The 27500-nt window shown below is 45.7% G+C and overlaps 1 protein-coding gene across 1 annotated transcript in view; it reads left to right on the top strand.

Annotated features, from left to right (window-relative positions):
- Positions 1–27500, top strand: part of LOC123746243 (G-protein coupled receptor GRL101) — a 172761-nt gene that overhangs the window by 115495 nt on the left and 29766 nt on the right. Inside the window, exons 12-13 of the mRNA XM_069315055.1 lie at positions 11300–11371; positions 23326–23524. Of these exons, the coding sequence (XP_069171156.1) occupies positions 11300–11371; positions 23326–23524 (271 nt within the window). The remainder of the gene's footprint in view (positions 1–11299; positions 11372–23325; positions 23525–27500) is intronic.

Genomic DNA, 27500 nt, shown 5'->3' with positions numbered 1-27500 from the left:
ACTATGGCGGTGTGTCCACTCACAGGATGAATGACGCTGCCCAATACTGTCACTATGGCGGTGTGTCCACTCACAGGATGAATGACGCTGCCCAATACTGTCACTATGGCGGTGTGTCCACTCACAGGATGAGTGGCGCTGCCCAATACTGTCACTATGGCGGTGTGTCCACTCACAGGATGAGTGGCGCTGCCCAATACTGTCACTATGGCGGTGTGTCCACTCACAGGATGAATGACGCTGCCCAATACTGTCACTATGGCGGTGTGTCCACTCACAGGATGAGTGACGCTGCCCAATACTGTCACTATGGCGGTGTGTCCACTCACAGGATGAGTGGCGCTGCCCAATACTGTCACTATGGCGGTGTGTCCACTCACAGGATGAATGACGCTGCCTAATACTGTCACAATAGCCTTATGTCCACTCAGGATGAGTGGCACTGCCCAATAAACTATAGCCCTCAAGGGCAAAATAAAAACACATCATTATTCAAATTCAAATTCAAATTCTTTATTCGGGAAAAGTAGATACATAGTTGATTTACAAACATAAAGTTGGATCTATAGATAGAGCTAGTACATACAATACCTAAAGCCACTAATACGCATAGCGTTTCGAGCAAGGTGTGGAGGGGGGGGGGGACACTTAGACTTAAACTTAATAGTAATTGGGATTAGGTATAAATTGTGTTAAAAAAAGGAATAAAAAAGGGGAGGGGAACATGGCATAAATCAGCAATTGTACAAGTTGGAGAACAAACAGCATTGTTTAAAAAAGCAAGACATGGGTTGACATTTAGAGGGTAAGGTAGGTTACATGGAGTTAATTAGGTAGCACTTGGTTTTACTCTTAAACTGGTTGAGAGAGGTACAGCCTTTGACATGATTGGGAAGGTCATTCCACATTCTGGGTCCCTTGATTTGTAGAGCATTTCTAGTTTGGTTAAGTCGCACTCTTGGAATATCAAATAGGTATTTTTTTCTGGTGTGGTGCTCATGGGTTCTGTTACAACCTTCTAGGAAGCTTCTAAGGTCAGGATTGACATTGCTGTTCAGAGTTTTAAATATATAGAGTACACAAGAGAGGATGTGCAGTGACTTAATATCTAACATATTCAGAGATTTGAGTAAGGGTACCGAGTGTTGTCTGGGGCCAGAGTTAGATATTGTTCTAATAGCAGCTTTGTGTTGAGTAATTAGAGGACATAAGTGATTTTGGGTAGTAGAACCCCAAGCACAAATACCGTAGTTGAGATAAGGATAAAGGAGTGTAATAGAGCATCACCAGGGCAGGGCGAGGTACATAATATCTGAACTTAGAAAGAATGCCAACAGTTTTAGAAACTTTTTTTGATATATTTAGAATGTGTCCCTGGAAATTCAGCTTGTTATCGATGAGAACATCAAGGAATTCGCCATCTACTTTCTTATTAATTTGGGTATTGTTTATGATTAGATTAATTTGATTTGAGGATTTATTGCCAAACAAAATATAGAAAGTTTTATCAATGTTAAGGATGAGTTTGTTGGCAGTTAGCCAGAGATGGACTTTATTTAGATCAGTATTCACTTTAGAGCAAGGGGGTCAGGACTGGAGTACATGAAGGTTGTGTCGTCAGCAAATAGAATTGGTTTGAGATGTTGGGAGGCATTTGGAAGGTCATTAATGTAGATGAGAAAGAGGAGAGGGCCAAGTATGCTGCCCTGAGGAACACCAATGTTGATGGGTAGGGTGGGAGAAATGGAACTATTCACAGAAACATACTGGAGCCTGTCAGTAAGGTAAGACTGAAGGTATTGCAGGGAGTGACCTCTGACTCCATAATGATGTAATTTAAGAAGAAGGTTTTGGTGGTTAACAGTGTCAAAAGCCTTACGCAGGTCCACAAATAACCCAACAGGGAACTCATTTTCATCAAGAGCTGCATGTATCATGTTAATCATAAAAATAAGTGCATCGTTAGTGCTTTTTTTGGGTCTGAAGCCATATTGACAAGAGCTTAGTATATTGTGTTTGGCTAGATAAGAGTATAGCTGCTTGTAGATTAGTTTTTCAAATATTTTTGACAAATTTGGCAGAATTGATGTAGGTCTGAAGTTGTTGACATCAGTGAGATCACCACATTTATGGACGGGGGTTACTCTCGCTTTTTTTTAGAATATCTCAAAAGGTTTGGAGTTCAAGTGACTTGTTGAAGAGCAATGCAATAGCAGGGGCTAAAACTCTGGAGGCTTTTTTGTAAATTAGAGTTGGTATCTCTGCGAGATCACTAGACTTTGTTTTAAGGGAAAGGATTATCTCATTAACATCAGAGGAATTTGTAGGCGTTAGGTATTGGCTATGCCCTTCTAGGCCTAGGGCCAGATTCACGAAGCAGTTACGCAAGCATTTACGAACCTGTACATCTTTTCTCAATCTTTGGCGGCTTTGTTTACAATTATTAAACAGTTAATGAGCTCCGAAGCACCAGGAGGCTGTTTATAACAATAACAACAGTTGACTGGCAAGTTTTCATGCTTGTAAACTGTTTAATAAATGTATCCAAAGCCGTCAAAGAGTGACGAAAGACTTACACGTTCGTAAGTGCGTGCGTAACTGCTTCGTGAATATGGCCCAAGGATTCCACACTATTGGAATAATTAAGGGGAATAAGCTGGCGTTCTCTCGCTCGCTCGCTCGCGTTCACAAACTAGTAACAGCCATTGATGCGCGCGATAGCTTGAATATTCCAATTTGCGAACCAACTGGGCTTCACAGGTTCCCAGATGTGAACTGTGGCAGATCTCTGACAGCGGAGCAATATTGGGCCGGCCACAGCTGTTGCCTGCCTCCAGACAGCATCTAAGAATCACCTCGTTTGTTCAAGAAATGTTAATGTGTTTCATGCAAAATGGAACGTCTCACCGTGCATGACACCCCTTCCTTACAGACTGTACTTGTGGTTGACCAGACCACACACTAGCAGGTGAAGGGACGACGACGTTTCGGTCCGTCCTGGACTATTTTCCAGTCGATCTCAAATCCATCGACTTGAGAATGGTCCAGGACGGACCGAAACGTCGTCGTCCCTTCACCTTCTAGTGTGTGGTCTGGTCAACATACTTTAGCCACGTTATTGTGACTCGTCGCCTGTACTTGTGGTCATTCTTGAACCCTTTGTCGAGATCTATATTCTAATATGTAACTCGAGTATTGAGATTGTAACTTGCTTAGTTAAATGAATTTTGGGGTTCAGTTCCAGAGCTCATTATGTGCCTCTGTAACCCTTTCCACTGCCACCCACAGGACGGGTATGGGGTCCACTGCCACCCACAGGATGGTCATGGGGTCCACTGCCACCCACAGGATGGTCATGGGGTCCACTACCACACACAGGATGGGCATGGGGTCCACTGCCACCCACAGGATGGGTATGGGGTCCACTGCCACACACAGGATGGGCATGGGGTCCACTGCCACCCACAGGATGGGCATGGGGGGTCCACTGCCACCCACAGGATGGGCATGGGGTCCACTGCCACCCACAGGATGGGTATGGGGTCCACTGCCACCCACAGGATGGGTATGGGGTCCACTGCCACACACAGGATGGGCATGGGGTCCACTGCCACCCACAGGATGGGTATGGGGTCCACTGCCACCCACAGGATGGGTATGGGGTCCACTGCCACACACAGGATGGGTATGGGGTCCACTGCCACACACAGGATGGGCATGGGGTCCACTGCCACCCACAGGATTGGTATGGGGGTCCACTGCCACACACAGGATGGGTATGGGGTCCACTGCCACACACAGGATGGGTATGGGGTCCACTGCCACCCACAGGATGGGCATGGGGGGTCCACTACCACCCACAGGACGGGTATAGGGTCCACTGCCACCCTCAGAATGGGTATAGGGTCCACTACCACCCACAGGATGGGCATGGGGGGTCCACTACCACCCACAGGACGGATATAGGGTCCACTACCACCCACAGGATGGGTATGGGGTCCACTACCACCCACAGGATGGGCATGGGGGGTCCACTACCACCCACAGGACGGGTATAGGGTCCACTGCCACCCACAGAATGGGTATAGGGTCCACTACCACCCAAAGGATGGGTATGGAGGTCCTCTGCCACCCACAGGATGGGCATGGGGGTCTACTATACTACCCACAGGATGGGCATGGGGGATCCACTACCACACACACGATGGGCATGGGGGGTCCACTGCCACCCACAGGATGGGCATGGGGGGGTCCACTACCACCCACAGGATAATCATGGGGTTCCTCTGCCACCCACAGGATGGGCATGGGGGTCTACTATACTACCCACAGGATGGGTATGGGGGGTCCACTGCCACCCACAGGATGGACATGGGGGGGTCCACTACCACCCACAGGATGGGTATGGGGGGTCCACTACCACCCACAGGATGGGTATGGGGGGTACACTACCACCCACAGGATGGGCATGGGGGTCTACTATACTACCCACAGGATGGTTAAGGGGGGTCCACTACCACCCACAGGATGGGTATGGGGGTCCACTACCACCCACAGGATGGGCATGGGGGTCTACTATACTACCCACAGGATGGGTATGGGGGGTCCACTACCACCCACAGGATGGGTATGGGGGGTCCACTGCCACCCACAGGATGGGCATGGGGTCCACTACCACCCACAGGATGGGCATGGGAGTCCACTACCACCCACAGGATGGGCATGGGGGTCCACTGTCACCCACAGGATGGGCATGGGGTCCACTACCACCCACAGGATGGGCATGGGGGTCCACTGCCACCCATAGGATGGGTATGGGGGTTCTCTGCCACTCACAGGATGGGCATGGGGGTCCACTGCCACCCATAGGATGGGTATGGGGGTTCTCTGCCACTCACAGGATGGGTATGGGGGGTCCACTGCCACCCACAGGATGGGCATGGGGGTCCACTACCACACACAGGATGGGCATGGGGGTCCTCTACCACACACAGGATGGGTATGGGGGGTTCACTACCACACACAGGATGGGTATGGGGGGTTCACTACCACCCATAGGTTGGGTATGGGGGTCCACTGCCACACACAGGATGGGTATGGGGGGGTCCACTGCCACCCACAGGATGGGTATGGGGGGTTCACTACCACACACAGGATGGGCATGGGGGTCCACTACCACCCATAGGATGGGTATGGGGGTCCACTGCCACACACAGGATGGGTATGGGGGTCCACTGCCACACACAGGATGGGTATGGGGGTCCACTGCCACCCATAGGATGGGTATGGGGGTCCACTGCCACACACAGGATGGGTATGGGGGGTCCACTGCCACCCACAGGATGGGCATGGGGGTCCACTACCACACACAGGATGGGCATGGGGGTCCTCTACCACACACAGGATGGGTATGGGGGGGTTCACTACCACACACAGGATGGGTATGGGGGTCCACTGCCACCCACAGGATGGGTATGGGGTCCACTGTCACTCACAGGATGGGCATGGGGGTCCACTACCACACACAGGATGGGTATGGGGGTACACTGCCACCCACAGGATGGGCATGGGGGTCCACTGCCACCCACAGGATGAGTATGGGGGGTCCACTACCACCCACAGGATGGGTATGGGGGGTCTACTACCACCCACAGGATGGGCATGGGGGTCCTCTACCACACACAGGATGGGCATGGGGGTCCACTACCACCCACAGGATGGGCATGGGGGGTCCACTACCACCCACAGGATGGGTATGGGGGGTCTACTACCACCCACAGGATGGGCATGGGGGATCCACTACCACCCACAGGATGGGCATGGGGATCCACTACCACCCACAGGATTGACATGGGGGTCCACTGCCACCCACAGGATGGGCATGGGGGTCCACTACCACCCACAGGATGGGTATGGGGGGTCTACTACCACCCACAGGATGGGCATGGGGGATCCACTACCACCCACAGGATGGGCATGGGGATCCACTACCACCCACAGGATGGGCATGGGGATCCACTACCACCCACAGGATTGACATGGGGGTCCACTGCCACCCACAGGATGGGCATGGGAGTCCACTACCACCCACAGGATGGGTATGGGGGGTCTACTACCACCCACAGGATGGGCATGGGGGATCCACTACCACCCACAGGATGGGCATGGGGATCCACTACCATCCACAGGATTGACATGGGGGTCCACTACCACCCACAGGATGGGTATGGGGGTCCACTACCACCCACAGGATGGGTATGGGGGTACACTGCCACCCACAGGATGGGTATGGGGGTCCACTGCCACCCACAGGATGGGTATGGGGGTACACTGCTACCCACAGGATGGGTATGGGGGTACACTGCCACCCACAGGATGGGTATGGGGGTACACTGCTACCCACTGGATGGGTATGGGGGTACACTGCTACCCACAGGATGGGTATGGGGGTCCACTGCTACCCACAGGATGGGCATGGGGATCCACTACCACCCACAGGATGTGCATGGGGATCCACTACCACACACAGGATGGGTATGGGGGTACACTGCCACCCACAGGATGGGTATGGGGGTACACTGCCACCCACAGGATGGGTATGGGGGTACACTACCACCCACAGGATGTGCATGGGGATCCACTACCACACACAGGATGGGTATGGGGGTCCACTGCCACCCACAGGATGGGTATGGGGGTACACTGCCACCCACAGGATGGGTATGGGGGTACACTGCCACCCACAGGATGGGTATGGGGGTACACTACCACCCACAGGATGTGCATGGGGATCCACTACCACACACAGGATGGGTATGGGGGTCCACTGCCACCCACAGGATGGGTATGGGGGTACACTGCCACCCACAGGATGGGTATGGGGGTACACTACCACCCACAGGATGTGCATGGGGATCCACTACCACACACAGGATGGGTATGGGGGTCCACTGCTACCCACAGGATGGGTATGGGGGTCCACACTCAGTTACGTCAGGTTGTTCCCCCATCTGTTATTACTTTCTTTTGGGAACTGTATCAAATGTATTCTGGTAGTCTAGGCAGATGCATTCCATTCTACAATGGTATCTGTTTTATTTGTTTGCTCATTTATAAAAAAATAATAGTCGATTTTTTAGTAATATAATTTTTTATAAGATAATATCAATGGTAAAGTTATATGACTTAGATACATATATTGGGGGATTGAGTAGCACTAGATACAGAGCGAGCTTAAAGCACTAGGGAGGAAACTATGAAGATGAAATTAGGTACTTTTTGTTTTTGAATAAGGCAAAAGTTGGACAGCTTTTCAATTCGTTAGGGAGTGAGTTCCATAGACTAGGTCCCTCTAGTGCATAGAGTGTTTACACAGATTAAGTTTGACTCTGGGGATATCAAGAGAGATTTATTTCTGGTGTGGTGATAATGGGTCCTATTACATCTGCCCAGGGAGAATTTCAGAGCAGGGTTTTCACTTAAGAACAGGGCTTTGTAAATGTAGATGGTACAAGAGAATGTGTGGAGTGAGTTTATGTTTATGGACTTGCCCGAAACGCATTGCGTAATAGTGGCTTTAGGCATTGTATGTACTAGCTCTATCTATATATCAATCCATTAATGTAACATCACTTGTATGTATATACCTTACCTGAATAAACATCTGAATCTGAATCTGAATTTAAACAAGGGGGGGCTGAGTGTTGTCTGAAAGCAGAGTTTGTTATTGTTCTGATAGCAGATTTTTGCTGGGTAATGGTGGGCTTGAAGTAGCTTGCAGTGGTTGAGCCCCATGCACAGATACAATAAGTAAGAAAGATATATATTAACGCGTAATATAGTGAGTGGAGAGCGGAGTTAGGAGCATAATATCTGGTTTAAGAGAGTATCCAACCGTTGTAGAGACTTTCTTGGTTATGTGTTCTATGTGGGTGCTGAAGTTGAGTCTCTTGGTTGGTATTGTTGGTGAACTGCAGCATTGTTCAGGAGTATTGTTGGTGTACTGCAGCATTGTTCAGTATTGTTGGTGAACTGCAGCATTGTTCAGGAGTATTGTTGGTGTACTGCAGCATTGTTCAGGAGTACTGTTGGTGTACTGCAGCATTGTTCAGGAGTATTGTTGGTGAACTGCAGCATTGTTCAGGAGTATTGTTGGTATACTGCAGCATTGTTCAGGAGTATTGTTGGTGTACTGCAGCATTGTTCAGGAGTATTGTTGGTATACTGCAGCATTGTTCAGGAGTATTGTTGGTATACTGCAGCATTGTTCAGGAGTATTGTTGGTGTACTGCAGCATTGTTCAGGAGTATTGTTGGTGTACTGCAGCATTGTTCAGGAGTATTGTTGGTGAACTGCAGCATTGTTCAGGAGTATTGTTGGTATACTGCAGCATTGTTCAGGAGTATTGTTGGTGTACTGCAGCATTGTTCAGGAGTATTGTTGGTGAACTGCAGCATTGTTCAGGAGTATTGTTGGTATACTGCAGCATTGTTCAGGAGTATTGTTGGTGTACTGCAGCATTGTTCAGGAGTATTGTTGGTATACTGCAGCATTGTTCAGGAGTATTGTTGGTATACTGCAGCATTGTTCAGGAGTATTGTTGGTGTACTGCAGCATTGTTCAGGAGTATTGTTGGTGTACTGCAGCATTGTTCAGGAGTATTGTTGGTATACTGCAGCATTGTTCAGGAGTATTGTTGGTGTACTGCAGCATTGTTCAGGAGTATTGTTGGTATACTGCAGCATTGTTCAGGAGTATTGTTGGTATACTGCAGCATTGTTCAGGAGTATTGTTGGTGTATTGCAGCATTGTTCAGTATTGTTGGTGTACTGCAGCATTGTTCAGGAGTATTGTTGGTATACTGCAGCATTGTTCAGGAGTATTGTTGGTATACTGCAGCATTGTTCAGGAGTATTGTTGGTGTACTGCAGCATTGTTCAGTATTGTTGGTGTACTGCAGCATTGTTCAGGAGTATTGTTGGTATACTGCAGCATTGTTCAGGAGTATTGTTGGTGTACTGCAGCATTGTTCAGGAGTATTGTTGGTGAACTGCAGCATTGTTCAGGAGTATTGTTGGTATACTGCAGCATTGTTCAGGAGTATTGTTGGTATACTGCAGCATTGTTCAGGAGTATTGTTGGTATACTGCAGCATTGTTCAGGAGTATTGTTGGTGTGCTGCAGCATTGTTCAGGAGTATTGTTGGTGAACTGCAGCATTGTTCATAAGTATTGTTGGTATACTGCAGCATTGTTCAGGAGTATTGTTGGTGTACTGCAGCATTGTTCAGGAGTATTGTTGGTGAACTGCAGCATTGTTCAGGAGTATTGTTGGTATACTGCAGCATTGTTCAGGAGTATTGTTGGTGTACTACAGCATTGTTCATGAGTATTGTTGGTGTATTACAGCATTGTTCAGGAGTATTGTTGGTATACTGCAGCATTGTTCAGGAGTATTGTTGGTGTACTGCAGCATTGTTCAGGAGTATTGTTGGTGTACTGCAGCATTGTTCAGGAGTATTGTTGGTGAACTGCAGCATTGTTCAGGAGTATTGTTGGTGAACTGCAGCATTGTTCAGGAGTATTGTTGGTATACTGCAGCATTGTTCAGGAGTATTGTTGGTATACTGCAGCATTGTTCAGGAGTATTGTTGGTATACTGCAGCATTGTTCAGGAGTATTGTTGGTGTACTGCAGCATTGTTCAGTATTGTTGGTGTACTGCAGCATTGTTCAGGAGTATTGTTGGTATACTGCAGCATTGTTCAGGAGTATTGTTGGTGTACTGCAGCATTGTTCAGTATTGTTGGTGTACTGCAGCATTGTTCAGGAGTATTGTTGGTGAACTGCAGCATTGTTCAGGAGTATTGTTGGTGAACTGCAGCATTGTTCAGGAGTATTGTTGGTGAACTGCAGCATTGTTCAGGAGTATTGTTGGTGTACTGCAGCATTGTTCAGGAGTATTGTTGGTGTACTGCAGCATTGTTCAGGAGTATTGTTGGTGTACTGCAGCATTGTTCAGGAGTATTGTTGGTGAACTGCAGCATTGTTCAGGAGTATTGTTGGTGAACTGCAGCATTGTTCAGGAGTATTGTTGGTGAACTGCAGCATTGTTCAGGAGTATTGTTGGTGTACTGCAGCATTGTTCAGTATTGTTGGTGTACTGCAGCATTGTTCAGGAGTATTGTTGGTATACTGCAGCATTGTTCAGGAGTATTGTTGGTGTACTGCAGCATTGTTCAGTATTGTTGGTGTACTGCAGCATTGTTCAGGAGTATTGTTGGTGAACTGCAGCATTGTTCAGGAGTATTGTTGGTGAACTGCAGCATTGTTCAGGAGTATTGTTGGTGAACTGCAGCATTGTTCAGGAGTATTGTTGGTATACTGCAGCATTGTTCAGGAGTATTGTTGGTGTACTGCAGCATTGTTCAGGAGTATTGTTGGTGTACTGCAGCATTGTTCAGGAGTATTGTTGGTGAACTGCAGCATTGTTCAGGAGTATTGTTGGTGAACTGCAGCATTGTTCAGGAGTATTGTTGGTGAACTGCAGCATTGTTCAGGAGTATTGTTGGTGAACTGCAGCATTGTTCAGGAGTATTGTTGGTGTATTACAGCATTGTTCAGGAGTATTGTTGGTGTACTGCAGCATTGTTCAGGAGTATTGTTGGTGTACTGCAGCATTGTTCAGGAGTATTGTTGGTGAACTGCAGCATTGTTCATGAGTATTGTTGGTGTATTACAGCATTGTTCAGGAGTATTGTTGGTGTATTACAGCATTGTTCAGGAGTATTGTTGGTGTACTGCAGCATTGTTCAGGAGTATTGTTGGTGTACTGCAGCATTGTTCAGGAGTATTGTTGGTGTACTGCAGCATTGTTCAGGAGTATTGTTGGTGTACTGCAGCATTGTTCAGGAGTATTGTTGGTGTACTGCAGCATTATTCAGTATTGTTGGTGTATTACAGCATTGTTCAGGAGTATTGTTTGTGTATTACAGCATTGTTCAGGAGTATTGTTGGTGTATTACAGCATTGTTCAGGAGTATTGTTTGTGTATTACAGCATTGTTCAGGAGTATTGTTTGTGTATTACAGCATTGTTCAGGAGTATTGTTGGTGTATTACAGCATTGTTCAGGAGTATTGTTTGTGTATTACAGCATTGTTCAGGAGTATTGTTTGTGTATTACAGCATTGTTCAGGAGTATTGTTGGTGTATTACAGCATTGTTCAGGAGTATTGTTGGTGTATTACAGCATTGTTCAGGAGTATTGTTGGTGTACTAAATACCTGTTTATCTTCCACAGGGATCTAAGAGGAAATCCTGTTGACAGCCTCGGTGCTCGAGTCTTCTCTGGACTCACCAACCTCCATTATCTGTAAGTTTATATGGTACCCCCCCCCCCCCCTCTCTCTCTCTCTCTCACTCCCCACACACCTGCTTCCAGCCACACCTCCCCCCGTCCCCCCAAACACCTGCCTCCAACCACACCACCCCCGTCCTCCCCCACACACCTGGAGGCAGACCCTTTGTGGAAACTATTGTGAAACTTCTCACTGGTTGTATTTTGGGAGCACTAAGTGCTTTAACTTCTTTAATTGATAAATACATGATTGATATTTTGTTCTTTGTTTGATAATTATATCTTATGATAATTTTTTTTTTTTTTTTTTTTGAGATATATACAAGAGTTGTTACATTCTTGTAGAGCCACTAGTACGCGTAGCGTTTCGGTTAGGTCCCTGGAATACGATCCCCGCCGCGAAGAATCGTTTTTTCATCCAAGTACACATTTTACTGTTGCGTTAAACAGAGGCTACAGTTAAGGAATTGCGCCCAGTAAATCCTCCCCGGCCAGTGAGTAATTAGTGAGTAAAAACACGAAATACTTAATCGTGTGACATATATATAGAAACAGGATAGGAAATGATAGGCTTTTGTCAGGCCCACCAGAGTTCCGGAACCTATAAAATTGGCACTGCTCCCTTGCCTGCACCCTACCAGGGACTCCAGCAGCGCGGACAAAGCGGAAACTGGAGGTCTGGGGCCAGATTCACGAAGCAGTTACACAAGCACCTACGAACCTGTACATCTTTCCTCAATCTTTGGCGGCTTTGTTTCCAATTATTAAACAGTTAATGAGCTCCGAAGCACCAGGAGGCTGTTTATAACAATAACAACAGTTGACTGGCAAGTTTTCATGCTTGGAAACTGTTTAATAAATGTAACCAAAGCCGTCAAAGATTGAGGAAAGGTGTACACGTTGGTAAGTGCTTGCGTAACTGCTTCGTGAATCTGGCCCCAGGTATGTTGATGGTATCTCAAAGAATACCAAGGCACTGGAAAGGCCTATGAGACCGGTCTCGGTATTACAACAGCGGTAGAAACAAAGTATCAGAGTAAATCTGGTAACAGAGGCCGAGTGTGTGCCAGAGGCTGTCAGATAATAAGGTAGGGAACAGAAAAGTATAGAAATTGTCATCCACACTTCTGTGGAAATAAACCCCAGATTCACGAAGCAGTTACGCAAGCACTTACGAACCTGTACATCTTTCCTCAATCTTTGACACCTTTGGTTACATTTATTAAACAGTTTACAAGCATGAAAACTTGCCAATCAACTGTTGTTATTGTTATAAACAGCCTCCTGGTGCTTCGGAGCTCATTAACTGTTTAATAATTGTAAACAAAGCCGCCAAAGATTGAGAAAAGATGTACAGGTTCGTAAGTGCTTGCGTAACTGCTTCGTGAATCTGGCGCGACCCATACAGACCCAGACCCGGAAATAAAGGGTTCGAGACCCCATACAGCCCAGGTGACCGGAAGAGAGGTATAGAGATGTGGCGCTGAATGTCAAGAGTGAGAGCTTTGTTGAGGGAATCACAGACTTAGGTGGATTGTCCAGTCTTTATGGGAGCCGGTGGCTGAGCGGACAGAACACTGTACGCGTGATCCTGTGGTCCCGGATTCGATTCCGGGCGCCGGCGAGAAACAATGGGCAAAGTTTCTTTCATTCTATGCCCCTGTTACCTAGCAGTTAATAGGTACCTGGGAGTTAGTCAGCTGTCACGGGCTGCTTCCTGGGGGTGAAGGCCTGGTCGAGGACCGGGCCGCGGGGACACTAAAGCCCCGAAATCATCTCAAGATAACCTTTGTGCCTGGAACTGTAACAACAGGTGAGAACTGGAGTGATAGTGGTAATGTACTAACCACTGGCAAGTACCAATTGGTTCAGGGACGGTTATCTTGAGGTTATCTTGAGATGATTTCGGGGCTTCGCATCTCCGTGGCCCGGTCCTCGACCAGGCCTCCTTTTTGTTACACATCCCCAAAGAAGCAGCCCGTAGCAGCTGTCTAACTCCCAGGTACCTATTTACTGCTAGGTAACAGGAGCATCAGGGTGAAAGAAACTCTGCCTATTTGTTTCCACCTCCGCCGGGGATCGAACCCGGAACCTTAGGACTACGAATCCCGAGCGCTGTCCACTCAGCCGTCAGGCCTCCCCTTAAGAGCAATATAACGAGAATGAGCCGCTGGTGACCAACACGCTCCATGATCAGCAATAATATTACCTCTGAAAATGGGATAAACACTATTAATTATTGGAGATTTCAACCATGCTGAAATAAAATGGTATACAAGAAAGACATGGAGAGAGAGAGTGGTGAACCTCATTGATGTGAATTACATAGTAATATGTAATATGTAAGCGTATGTAACTTACATATGCAACTTGTGAGCATATGCAACTTACATGCTTACATATGTGATATGTAAGCATGTATGATCAAGAGAGTTCAGTTCAAGTTGAAGTTCAGTCAACCTTCCAGTTGACTGAACTTCATCTTTACTCGGGACAAAAAGTGTTGAGTTTATCAAATCAAATGTTTATTCAGGTAAAGTACATACATACAAGGTGAGATACGAAGCATTGATGGATTTATAGATAAAGCTAGTACATACAATGCCTAAAGCCACTATGACGCAAAGCGTTTCGGGCAGGGAAAACACTAAGACTAAAACTTAATACTAATTGAGATTAAAGTATAAATTGTGTTGAGAACATATAGCCACAAAATTCTAACAATTCTAACAAAATTCTAATTCTAATTCTAATTCTCTAAATTCTAACAAAATTCTAATTCTAACCACTATGTACTAGTTGTTGATTATGACAAAATAAGGGAATTCCTGGAAGGAGTGCAGTAAAGAGACCTCACTTGGGAACGTATTTGTATTAAACAATATTGGTTATCTTGAGGCTATCTTGATATGATTTCGGGGCTTTTTTTTAGTGTCCCCGCGGCCCGGTCCTCGACCAGGCCTCCACTCCCATGAAGCAGCCCGTGACAGCTGATTAACACCCAGGTACCTATTTTACTGCTAGGTAACAGGGGCATAGGGTGAAAGAAACTCTGCCCATTGTTTCTCACTGGTGCCTGGGATCGAACCCAGGACCACAGGATCACAAGTCCAGCGTGCTGTCCGCTCGGCTGACCGGCTCCCTTTGGACTCAGTTCTGAAAATTTCAGAAGGTAAAAAACAATTTATTATAATTCAGAAAATGTGTCTGGGTTGTAAGGCCAATCAACCCATCAGATCACCTAATATGCTGCAGTTTTAGCGGAATACACCAATATGTTGGATATGGAAAATATCATAAAAAAATAATGAATTACTACCAGGGACTTCGATAGAAGCCTAACATATACTGTATGTATAACTTGACTGTCTGTCCCCCGACACAATGAATTATTATGATCTATATATACCCTCTCAAGTGTGGTTGCTTGGCATGGTGAGGGGGGGGGGGGCTCTTGGGTGCTGCCCATGGGTAGTTGTAGGGGCGTTCTGCCCCCTTCTGCTGCCCGCTGGGATACGCATAATTACCTTGTACGCCAAGTGGCTTGCCCACCCGTATTTTCGTCATGTATGGAGAACCGTATACTTCCCCATTGTTCTTGCATCTGGTTGTTGAGCCTACCTGGCGGCTGCAGCCCCTGGGGGGGAGGGGGGAGGGGGTAACAGAGAGGCTCAGTGTGGCCACCTGAACCAATCGCCTCGTTTAGCTGGCTCGCCTGGTTAGACAGGGCATTGCCGGGTTGGTATCCCTATCACATCCATTGGACATCCGTGACGAGGCCAACGGCGAAGACGTCGTATCCCTTTACTCAAGTGAGGCAGCTCTGGAGCAGCTGTTTGCCCCAGAACACCAGGACGCTCTATATCAACTCCAGCCTCGTCATCATACCCACCCGACGCTACTTGGCTGACCGAATCATCTTAGTCAGCCACATCAGTGTCTACATCACCACCTAGGACCCCGACACCCTATTGGCTAACATTATCTCAAGGAACTCAGCTTTGACTGCAGTTAAAGTCAAGGTATCCGAGAACGAAGACAGCCCACGACCTACCCTTAAGGTCACCTTTTCAACAGCTGCGGCAGCGACCCAAGCTGTGGAAAATGGCTTCAGATGCTTGGATATATCCATCACACCTGACACAGTCAAGAAGGAGCGTTACTGCATCATACGCTAATGCATTAAGTAAAAATAAAATAAAATAAAATAAAATGTTTATTCAGGTAAGGTACATACATTCAAGAGATTTTACATAAGTCTTACAAATACGACCACGACACCAAGAACTGCCCACAAACAGAGGCAAAGTGCAGCATTTGCGCCCAAAACCACCACTTTTAAAACTGCCAGTCACCCACCAAATTGTCTCAATATATGAGGAGCACACACCGCCGTCTCCATGGCACACACCGCCGTCTCCATGGCACACACCGCCGTCTCCATGGCACACACCGCCGTCTCCATGGCACACACCGCCGTCTCCATGGCACACACCGCCGTCTCCATGGCACACACCGCCGTCTCCATGGAATGCCAAGTACGACTCGACGAAATTAAGAAAACAGTAACTGCCAACCCAACAACTAATCAGCCGGTGAGCTTCAATATCCAGGCAACGTCGTTCCCAGTGCTACCCAACTCTTCTGCTTCTGCTACACAGACGTCCACACCAGACCTGCCCCCCCCCCTCCCTACCTACCACTGAGGATCCAGCACACAGGCGACTGTAGCCCAGCCAGCCAACTCACCACTCAACCAATCAGCAGCCTCGGCCGCCACCACCCTCATCCCTGCCCTGATACGTGTAGCTGAGAAGATGGCAGGGGCAAATACGTGAGAGTACTAAACATGCTGCTTGCCCAGAACATCCTATCTACGATGTTGGTCCCAGCGGACCTATTTCAGCCTCAAAACGCTGCTTCAACCCAAACAGATCAGCTCCCAACACCAGCAACCGAAGCCATGTCGGCTTCCCCCCCCCCCAACCCCCAGAGGCGGACCCAACACCAGTGTTAGCAAAACCAGTTACCCAGGCATCAACCTCCACCCAGTCCACCGCCACCCCAGACCAGTCAGCCCAACAACCAATGGAACACTCAACATCTTCCACTGGAGCACGAAGGAAATATACAGATCTGTCAGGGAAAAAACAGAAATGGAAAAAAACAGAAAACGGAGGCTGCCCAGACTGTTACACCACCAACTACAATAGAACCAATCAACATCAACGAATTGGAAACAACATACGTCCAACCAACACCTGACGACATTGGCGACAGTATACCCTGTCACGGTTTCTTCATCCCACCTTCGGCCAGCCACTTCCAAGGCAACCCCATCACAAGAAAACTTCTGGCTATAGAGTGCAACAGGATCTTCGCCGGGCTGAACCGAAGCAAGTTCCCCCTCCGCAAGATTGTGCATGCCAACACGCTAGAAAACTATGTGGACATCGCCTTCCTGAAGGAGGAACACCTCGACCCAATATTCACTACACAAATCAACTTCTCTGAATACGAAGATGACCCGGAAGGAACTCCGATTAGGTGATGGGAAGTGTGCCCAACCATGTGCATGTCCCGCCCAGGATTCGAACCCAAAATACCCGATTGTGAGTGGAGAACGAACCCGACGAACCCGACTGAACCCGACTGAATGGAGTGGAGTTGGGTTCTGTACTCTTTCTAGGCATAAGTAGGACCCCCCTGTGTTGCTTATGCCTATAAAATTGCCCTTGCGCTTATAATTATGCCTCCTCGTGTTGGACTCCGGTGGGTGGAGATGCTGGGCAGTGACAATCCAATTTATGATTATTTGTATTATATCTTCTCAGTGCATCCCTTCTCAGACTGGCGGAGTGGGCGACCAGGTGCCCAAGTCAGACTGTTATGAAAGTTCCGGGTCCATTGGTCCAGCTACGGTGGGCCCAGACCCTGTTGTGTCTCTGGCTCTTTTTACTGATTCTCTCCATTCCCCAGCCACTTCCTAGGCAGGTCGGCGTCCAACTCCTCAGTGATAACTACTTTGTCACCAGGAGAGATTCTTGTAAAGCCACTAGCACGCCTAGCGTTTCGGGAAAGTCCTTAATCTTAATTTTCCCTGAAATACAACCTGTCAAATCGTTTAACAACCAGGTACCCTCTGATACGACGTACCCCAATGGTACGACGTACCCCTCTGGTACCACGTACCCCTCTGGTACGACGTACCCCTCTGGTACAACGTACCCCTCTGGTACGACGTACCCCTCTGGTACAACGTACCCCTCTGGTACGACGTACCCCTCTGGTACAACGTACCCCTCTGGTACGACGTACCCCTCTGGTACAACGTACCCCTCTGGTACGACGTACCCCTCTGGTACAACGTACCCCTCTGGTACGACGTACCCCTCTGGTACAACGTACCCCTCTGGTACGACGTACCCCTCTGGTACAACGTACCCCTCTGGTACGACGTACCCCTCTGGTACAACGTACCCCTCTGGTACGACGTACCCCTCTGGTACAACGTACCCCTCTGGTACGACGTACCCCTCTGGTACAACGTACCCCTCTGGTACGACGTACCCCTCTGGTACAACGTACCCCCTCTGGCAAACCACGTCTGGTTTGCAGTGTTGTCATCTCTGTGGCCTTCACCGTGTCCTCGTATGAGATTTAACTTTATTCTGGAATGATTTTTGTTGCCCGGTGTTGAACCTTCTCCAATGAAGCTGTCTTTCTGAAGATGGTTTCCATGCCTGGATGCAATAATCGAGGTGGAGGCGCACCAGAGACTTATACAATTGAACAAATACCTTCTTTCCCTTAAAGTCAAAGGTACATTTGATTATTCCTAGGGGGTTTGGTTAGCTTTTTTTTATTACTACCGATCCCACTTGAGGGGCTGATGAAAGTGAATGATGGATTCTGACTCCAAGGTCCTTTTCTTCATCAATCTGCTGCAAGGCAATGTTATTAATTTGGTAGTTGTGCCGTGTATTGTTATGCCACACATGTAAGGTCTTGCATTTATCGATTTTAAAATGCATTTGCCAGTCTTCTGACCATTTGTGTTCATGTAGATATCTTTGTAAGGCCTCGATATCCTTTTCGCTTTTTTTACTTTACCGTAAATTCTTCGTCTCCACATGTATTCTTTCCCCTCTCCGTAAAGTCTGGAAGAAAATATGTAAGAATACCGGTAAATTAGTTTCCAGACATAGCACCTGTCCTTCACCTCCGTGGTTCTGCTGAAGCAGATCCAGTGCTGGTCAGAAATGAGCTGAGTTTGCACTCTTTATCCATTAACTCTGGTTCTCGTCTACCTCCAACTGTCCTTACTCGTGAACACATTATTGAATCTCCCCGTTTACACTTTTATACGCTGCCTCTGCCTCCCGCTATAGTGATTTCTTCACTTCATGAACACCAGTCCACCTTGTCAGGTTTCAAATCCCAGGCGGGAAAAAATTGTTGGGCATTATTCATATTGCCTAATGCCTCTGTTCACCTAATTGTAGGTACCCAGGAGTTATTCAGCTTGTTGTAGGGTTGTAGCCTGGGTGGGGTCAGTAATTCGACCATGGGAGGGGGGAGGGGGAGGGACTCGATATCAAAATTCAATATTCAAATGTTTATTCACGTAGAAGTACACACATAGAAGTTTAGTTACAAACATAATGTTGGATTTATGGATAGAGGTAGTACATACAATACCTAAAGCCACTAATACGCACAGCGTTTCGGGCAAGGTGTGGGGAAACAAACACTTAGACTAAAACTTAATACTAATTAAGATTAAAGTATAAATTGTGTTGACAAAATGAATACAAAAAAGGGGGGAAAACATGGCAAAAATCAGCAATTATACAAGCTGGTCAGCAAACAATATTGTTTCAAACTAGCAAGACATGGGTTGATATTTAGAGGGTAAGGTAGGTTACAGGGAGTTTATTTGGTAGTATTTAGTTTTTCTCTTAAACTGGTTGAGAGAGATACAGCCTTTGACATGATTAGGAAGGTCATTCCACATTCTGGCTCCCTTGATTTGTAGAGCATTTCTAGTTTGGTTAATGCGCACTCTTGGAATATCAAATAGGTATTTGTTTCTGGTGTGATGCCAAGGGGTTCTGTTGCAACCTTCTAGGAAGCGTTTGAGGTCAGGATTGATATTACAGTTCAGAGTTTTAAATATATAGAGTGCACTTGAGAGAATGTGCAGTGCCTTAATATCTAACATATTCAAAGATTTAAGGGTACCGAGTGCTGTCTGGGGCCTGAGTTAGATATTGTCCTAATAGCAGCTTTGTGTTGAGTAATTAGAGGACGTAGATAATTTTGGGTAGTAGAACCCCAAGCACAAATACCGTAGTTGAGATAAGGATAGATGAGAGTGTAATAGAGCGTCACACACTTACTTAAATCTTTGAATATGTGAGATATTAAGTCACTGCGCATCCCCTCAAGTGTACTCTATATATAAGCCTAATATGTATGAATACACTCTGGCTTCCTGTCCCCCGACATAATGAATTATTATTATATCTATAACAGAGCTGATCTCATCAAAACTTTTAATATACTGAACAATTTGGAGGATACTAGTTGAGACAACTGCTTAAAAATGTTAGCTAACTTTAAATGTATTTGTTTATGTATTTGTATATACAAGAGTTGTTACATTCTTGAACAGCCACTAGTACGCGTAGCGTTTCGGGCAAGTTCTTAATCCTATGTTCCCGGGAATACGACCCCCACGAAGAATGGCGGGGATCGTAAGTCGTTGTGAGGAGCGTGGCGCCTCCCTCATCACACACTACTCCCCCCCCCCCACCCTCACCACACACTACTCTCTCCCCCCTCACCCTCACCACACACTACTCTCCCCCCTCACCCTCACCACACACTACTCTCTCCCCCCTCACCCTCACCACACACTACTCTCCCCCCTCACCCCCACCACACACTACTCTCCCCCCTCACCCTCACCACACACTACTCCCCCCCCCCCACCCTCACCACACACACTACTCTCTCCCCCCTCACCCTCACCACACACTACTCTCCCCCCTCACCCTCACCACACACACTACTCTCCCCCACCCTCACCACACACTACTCTCCGAGACTGCCTCCTCGCCTCTGGAGCTGCCACGACAGTGCCACCTACTCCTGTTGATGTAGCAGTGTCCAGCACCTCACATGACATTTTGGCAACTTCCAGCATTTCCACAAAGCGTTAAGGTACTCAGAGCAGGGCCAGCAAACGATTGAAATTATTTAGACAAGAAACAAATGACAGTGAAAGTGAGTTGGAAGAAACGAAATCTAATATAAATCCAGGTGAGTCAGTGCTAATGGTGAGAGATAAGAGGCGTGTAAAGTACCTCGATGATGATTATATATGCGAGTATTGCTCAAATGTTCCACAACGTCATACAGTTACGATTGTGCAACATGATGTGGAAGTGACAAGAAGCTGTAGTTATTGTAATATTTCAGTTTCACGTCCATTGATGGTAAATCATGAGAATTTGATATCATTAGTGTACAGCAACATGTTTAATGGTCAAGGATATGTATTTTACAAGAGTATGTGTTATCTGGTTGATACCTGGTTGATGGGGTTCTGGGAGTTCTTCTACTCCCCAAGCCCGGCCCGAGGCCAGGCTTGATTTGTGAGAGTTTGGTCCACCAGGCTGTTGCTTGGAGCGGCCCATATCAATATAATGAAATTAGTGTTACAGGAGTTGTATACCACGTACCAGAAGATGATAAGAGATGCTGCTAATATGAGATGGGTGCATGCGCAAGAAAACACTCGCGGTATCATAGTCGACTATTACAGAAAACATTTAGATAGACACCCTATTGATGGCTTCCTTGGCACTGATGTGTCCTATGATGGATCTTGGCATACAAGGGGCCATCACTCACAAATTGGCACTGCTTTTGTTGTAGAAATATTCACAGGGATGGTTGTGGACCACAATACTTCCTGCAAAAACTGCAAGTGGTGCCAAGTGTTGAAGTGCCGTAAACAAACTGGGAAAATAACCCAGGCCGAGTTTGACAATGAGATGGCCAAACATTTACCAGATTGTGATAAGAACTACGATGGCACTGTCAAAAATATGGAAGCGGATGCTGCGGTGTTGATGTGGGGTCGATCTCAAGACACCTGTCTCAGGTATACGACCTTCGTGGGTGATGGTGACTCTTCGGCATACAATAAAGTTTGTGGAATGAACAATGGTGCTGGACCATATGGAGAAGTAAAGGTGGAAAATGCTGAGTGTATAAATCACTTCAGCAAGAGACTTGCTGAATCAGACTGAATCAAAATCAGCTGTCGAAGTGAAGGAGTCAAAAGGGAAGACCAGACGAATGTCACCGGTCAAAGGAAAAGGAAAACAAACTGACAATACCATTGTGAAGTTGGCAGGTTACTTCACCAAAGCCATCAGGGACAACATCAACACCGACTGGAAACGAATGAGGGATGCCTGTCTGTCCAGACTGTTCTCTGCAGCGTCCACTGATGAAAAGCCAGTGCACTGCCCTAAAGGCAAAGACCCTTGGTGTTTCTACCAACAAGACATTGCAAATGAAAAGACCCCACGATCACACAAGATGCTTGTACATTTCCAGCTACCGAGTAAGCACATGGCTAAAGTTTTAAAGATCTACCACAATCTTGTATCGGAGGAAAACATGACTCAGTGTCCGAAGGGGACGACTCAGAATCTTAAATGGGTCTCTACACCACTGAGTTTGGAAACTCGCCCCCAAAGACAGATTTGTTGGTCGTGTAGTGGTTGACTTCAGCATGGCAGTGACAGCCATCAACCACAACGCCGGGTATATGATGGGATCTCTGACCAACCTCCTTAGTCTGCCACAGAATGACATGACTGATTGGTACTTCAACATGAAGGATAAGTTGATGCAGGACCCAACGAGACGCACCACCAAGCCGAGAAAGGCTCCTGAGGAAGCTGACCCCGACTATGGGGCAGGTGCCTATTAGGTGGTTAGCTCCTATAACCACCCGACTATGGGGCAGGTCCTACCTTGAGGACCCATATTTCGGACCAATTATGTTAGGTCAGTATGTTTTAGTGTTATATTTTGAAATTACATCATAAATAAATGTAAATATAAAAGTGCTGGCAAATATAATTATTTTTTTCTTTTGTTATCGGGCGATTTTCATGGAACTTGCACACCTTACTGAACGCATGCCTATCTGTAAGGATGCCAATTTTGAAAGAAATCGGTCGATGTCAACCTTAGCCACAGGTGGTCGAACTTTAACCATATTTTGTTTAAGAAAGTAATTTACAACTACAAGGTAACTCTATTCTTTCATTTATTAATCAATTTACGTAAAACTTGCACCTTATATGTAGAGTTTATGCCTCTACAAATTGTCTTCCCACTTTATTTCTAAGTCCATTTATTGATTTATAAATATTTATAAACATCATTTTGTTGCCTAATTTTTGGGGAAACTTTGAAAATTTGTATTATTGCACTAAATACATTTGTGATAATAATCCTAAGTAAAATCCTTTATTATATGCTAATGTGATAGCTGAGTGTCATAAAAATGATTTTAGTTGACACTTGTGCTTGTAGAGTCATTTTGAAAATGTTGAAAAATCGTTGAATATTACGTATTTTTTTCATCCCTTTCTATTTAGGCCGTGATACTGAAACTTGGACCAATTGGAGCCCTTCTTACATATAACAAGTCAATAAAATTTGATTGCAGTTGAACAACTTTTAGTATCCTAAGTTATGGCCCCCTGAAGCGGGAAATGCCAAAACATTGCTTCAATTCAAAATCCAGCAGGAAAAATCATCAGGACAGATAAGAGACCTACTGATAGGGACCTGCTGTCCTCGTCGAGACCACTAACGAGATGGTGGTCCTCAGGTAAAATCAGGTAAATAAATTACGTTTTGGTCATCCTCTCCAGGTGGACTGACGAATTCCGCTTCTGTTGTCTGGCCCGACACGTGCACCACTGCCGGCCGCAACCGGACGAGTTCAGCTCGTGTGAGGACCTGATGACCAACACTGTGTTGAGGGTGTGTGTGTGGGTGCTCGGCTCCCTTGCCCTCTCCGGCAACCTCCTCGTCATTGTCTGGCGCTTCCTCTACCACACAGACAACAGGGTACGATTATGTATTTATTTATGTATTTACAAGACGGTACATTGGGTTTGGGAAAGCACATAACATTGATGTTTTTTACATTCTTGCATAGCCACTAACACGCATAGCGTTTCGGGCAACGCGACGAAGGAAAATACACGACTATATATAGTGCCTTATTACTGTATGCATGTGTATTTACTTTTTGGCTGCAGAATCGAGCTATTAGCTCTTGGATCCCGTCTTTCTAACCAATCTAGTTTTCCTCTGTTATATCTACTACATATATTTCTCTCAAACACACACACACATGCACTTAGAACATAAGAATAAAAGTAACTGCAGAAGGTCTATTGGCCCATACGAGGCAGCTCCTATTTATAACCACCCAATCTCATTCATATATATGTCTAACTTACACTTGAAACAGTCAGGAGGGATATCCTACTTCTATTACGTTATGCAGTAATTGGTTCCACAAATCGACAACCCTGTTACCGAACCGTATTTTTTACCCAGGTCTTTACAAAATCTAAACTTGGACTCATCCTGTTTCTAGTATATGTAAACGATGTTCCAGAGGGTATAGAATCATTTCTCTCAATTCTTGCTGATGATGCAAAAATTATGAGAAGAATCAAGACCGATGATGATAGACAGAGACTACAGGATGACCTGGACAAACTGGAGGAATGGTCTAGAAAATGGCTACTAAAGATAACTCAAGAAAGTGCAAAGTAATGAAATTAGACGAAGGGAGCAGGAGGCTGAATACACGGTACTATCTGGGAGGTGAAATCCTGCAAGAGTCAAATAGAAAGATCTGGGGGCTTATATCACACCGAACCTGTCCCCAGAAGCCCACATTAAAAGGATATCATCAGTGGCATATGCTAGATTGGCCAACAAAGAACTGCCTTTAGAAACTTGTGTAAGGAATCGATCAGGACCCTGTATACCACTTATGTCAGACCATTCCTGGAGTATGCAGCTCCAGCCTGGAGTCCATACCTAGTTAACACAAGACAGAGAAGAGTCAGAGGTATGCTACCAAACTAGTCCCAGAACTGATAGGTATGAGTTATGAGGAAAGGCTACCGGAGTTAAACCTAACGTCCCTGGAAGACAAACGAGTAAAAAGAGACATATTTACCATTTTCAAAATTCTCAGGGGAATTGACAGGGGTAGACAAAGACAAACTATTTAGCACGGGTGGAACACGAACAAGGGGACACAGGTGGAAACTTAGTACCCAAATGAGCCACAAAGATATTATAAAACAAATTCAGTGTCGGGGTAATTAACAAATGGAATGCATTAGGCAGTGATGTGGTGGAGGCTGACTCCATACACAGTTTCAAATGTAGAGCCAAAGCTCAACCATTGTAAGCACAGCTAGGTGACGACATCTGCAGGAAGTCGCCCATAGCAGCTGTCTAACTCCTAGGTTCCTATTTACTGCTGGGTGAAATGGGGCATCAGGGTGAAAGAAACTGCCCATTTGTTTTCGCGTCTGCTGGGAATCGAACCCGGGCCATTAGGACTACGACCCCCAATCGCTGTCCACTCAGCTGTGTGTGTAACTACCTAAGTGTAGTTACAGGATGAGAGCTACGTTCGTGGTGTCCCGTCTTCCCAGTACCCTTTGTCATATAAAGTTTTGAAAGTACTGACGGTTTTGGCCTCCACCACCTGCTCACCTAACTGTTTCCAACCGTCTACCACTCTGTTTGCGAAAGGGAATTTTTTTATATTTCTTCGGCTGCTTTATTTAGTTAGTTTAATTCTATGACCTCTTGTTCTGAAGTTCCAGGTCTCAGGAATTCTTCCCTATCGATTTTATAAATTCCTGTTACTATTTTGTATGTAGAGATCATATCGCCTCTTTTCCTTCTATCTTCTAGTTTTGGCATATTTAATGCCTCTAACCTCTCCTTGTAGCGCTTGACCTTCAGTTCTGGGAGCCACTTAGTGGCATGTCTTTGCACCTTTTCCAGTTTGTTGATGTGTTTCTTAAGATATGGGCCCCATACAACCACTGCATATTCCAGCTTTGGTCTTACAAAAGTTGTGAACAATTTCTTTAGTATTTCGCCATCTATGTATTTAAAAGCAATTCTGTAGTTAGAAAACGTGGCATAGACTCCTCGCACAATATTCTTTATGTGGTCCTCAGGTGATAGTTTTCTATCTAGAACCACCCTAGATCTCTTTCTTTATCAGAATTCTTTAAAGATTTCTCACATAATATATAGGTTGTGTGTGGTCTATGTTCTCCAATTCCACATTCCATAATATGGCATTTATTCACATAAAATTCCATTTGCCAAGTGGTGCTCCATATACTTATTTTGTCCAGATCTTCTTGAAGGGCATGACAATCATCTAGGTTTCTTATCTTCCCTATTATCTTAGCATCAGCAAACATGTTCATATAGTTCTGTATTCCAACTGGTAGATCGTTTAAGTAGACAATAAACATTACCCGTGCAAGAACTGAACCCTGTGGTACTCCGCTTGTGACATTCCTCCAATCCGATACATTGCTTCTGATTACGGCTCTCATTTTTCTGTCAGTTAGGAAATTTTTCATCCATCTTAGAAGCTTACCTGTCACCCCTCCAATATGTTCCAGTTTCCAGAACAACTTCTTATGTGGAACTCTGTCAAAAGCCTTTAAGTCCAGATAGATGCAGTCAACCCAACCATCTCTTTCCTGTAAAATCTCTGTGGCTCGATCATAGAAACTGTGTAAATTCGTTACACAGATCTTCAAGATCGAAAACCATACTGTCTGTCTGATATTATATCGTTTTTCTTCAGGTGTTCTACCCATTTAGTTTTAATTATTTTTTCCAATATTTTGACTATTACACTTGTCAACGATACAGGTCTATAATTGAGGGGGTCTTCCCTGCTGCCACTTTTGTAGATTGGAACAATGTTAGCCTTTTTCCACACATCAGCTACAACTCCTGTAAACAGGGATGCCTGAAAAATAAGTTGAAGTTGAATGCTGAGCTCAGGTGCACATTCTCTCAGAACACATGGTGAAACTCCATTTGGGCCAACTGCTTTGTTCTTACTTAGCTCCAAGAGCATTTGTTTCACTTCGTCTCTAGACACCTTTATATGCTCTATGTTGTTCTCTGGAATTCTTATTGTGTCTGGTTCCCTGAAGATCTCATTTTGTTCAAACACACTTTGGAACTTTTCGTTTAATGTTTCACACATTTCCTTTTCATTTTCCGTGTATGTGTCCCCCATTTTCAACCTCTGAATGTTATCCTTTACCTGCAGCTTGCTTTTAATGAATTTATAGAAAAGGCCTAGATCTGATTTACATTGTCTGCTACACCGTTCTCAAAGTTCCTCTCTGCCTCTCTCCTTACTGACGTGTAGTTGTTTCTCGCATCTTTGTATCGCTGGTATGTTTGGGGGTTTGGCCTCTTCCTATAATGATTTCAGACTTGTGACTTTTGATCTCTGGCCTTCTCGCAATTTCTGCTGAACCAACCTTGTTTCCTATGTCTGCATCTCTGTTTTGGTATTTTGTGTGTGTGTGTGTGTGTGTGTGTGTGTGTACATTTGCATATCAGTACTTGCTTATTAGTGTCAAGTTGGCTGTCTGCATCCTGTCCTCAGACCAAGTTCATTCCATCCAGCGGTTGACCCCAAAAATGCATGAATGAATTTTAACATGCTGTTCATTCAAATCAGGACTTTTATCATATATAAATTAATACTATTTTATATTACCATATTGTACATATTTAGGCACTGATTAGGTTAGGTGTTTAGGTTCTTTTGGCGATTATTTGTAGTACTGTACGTGGGTGAAGCATTTACAGCAACCCATCCTCGACTTAAGTCCATTACATCCAGCGGTCGACCCCACAGACGCATTCATAAATTTTAACATGCTGTTCATTCAAAACGGGAATTTTCTCAAGTATAAATTAATATTATAATATATTAGCATATTGTGTATAAATA

The sequence above is a fragment of the Procambarus clarkii genome, chromosome 80 (assembly GCF_040958095.1).
Source record: "Procambarus clarkii isolate CNS0578487 chromosome 80, FALCON_Pclarkii_2.0, whole genome shotgun sequence".
NCBI classification, from domain to species: Eukaryota; Metazoa; Arthropoda; class Malacostraca; order Decapoda; family Cambaridae; genus Procambarus; species Procambarus clarkii.
The sequence above is the reverse complement of the archived record's forward strand: the minus strand, read 5'-3'. Positions and strand labels throughout refer to the sequence as shown.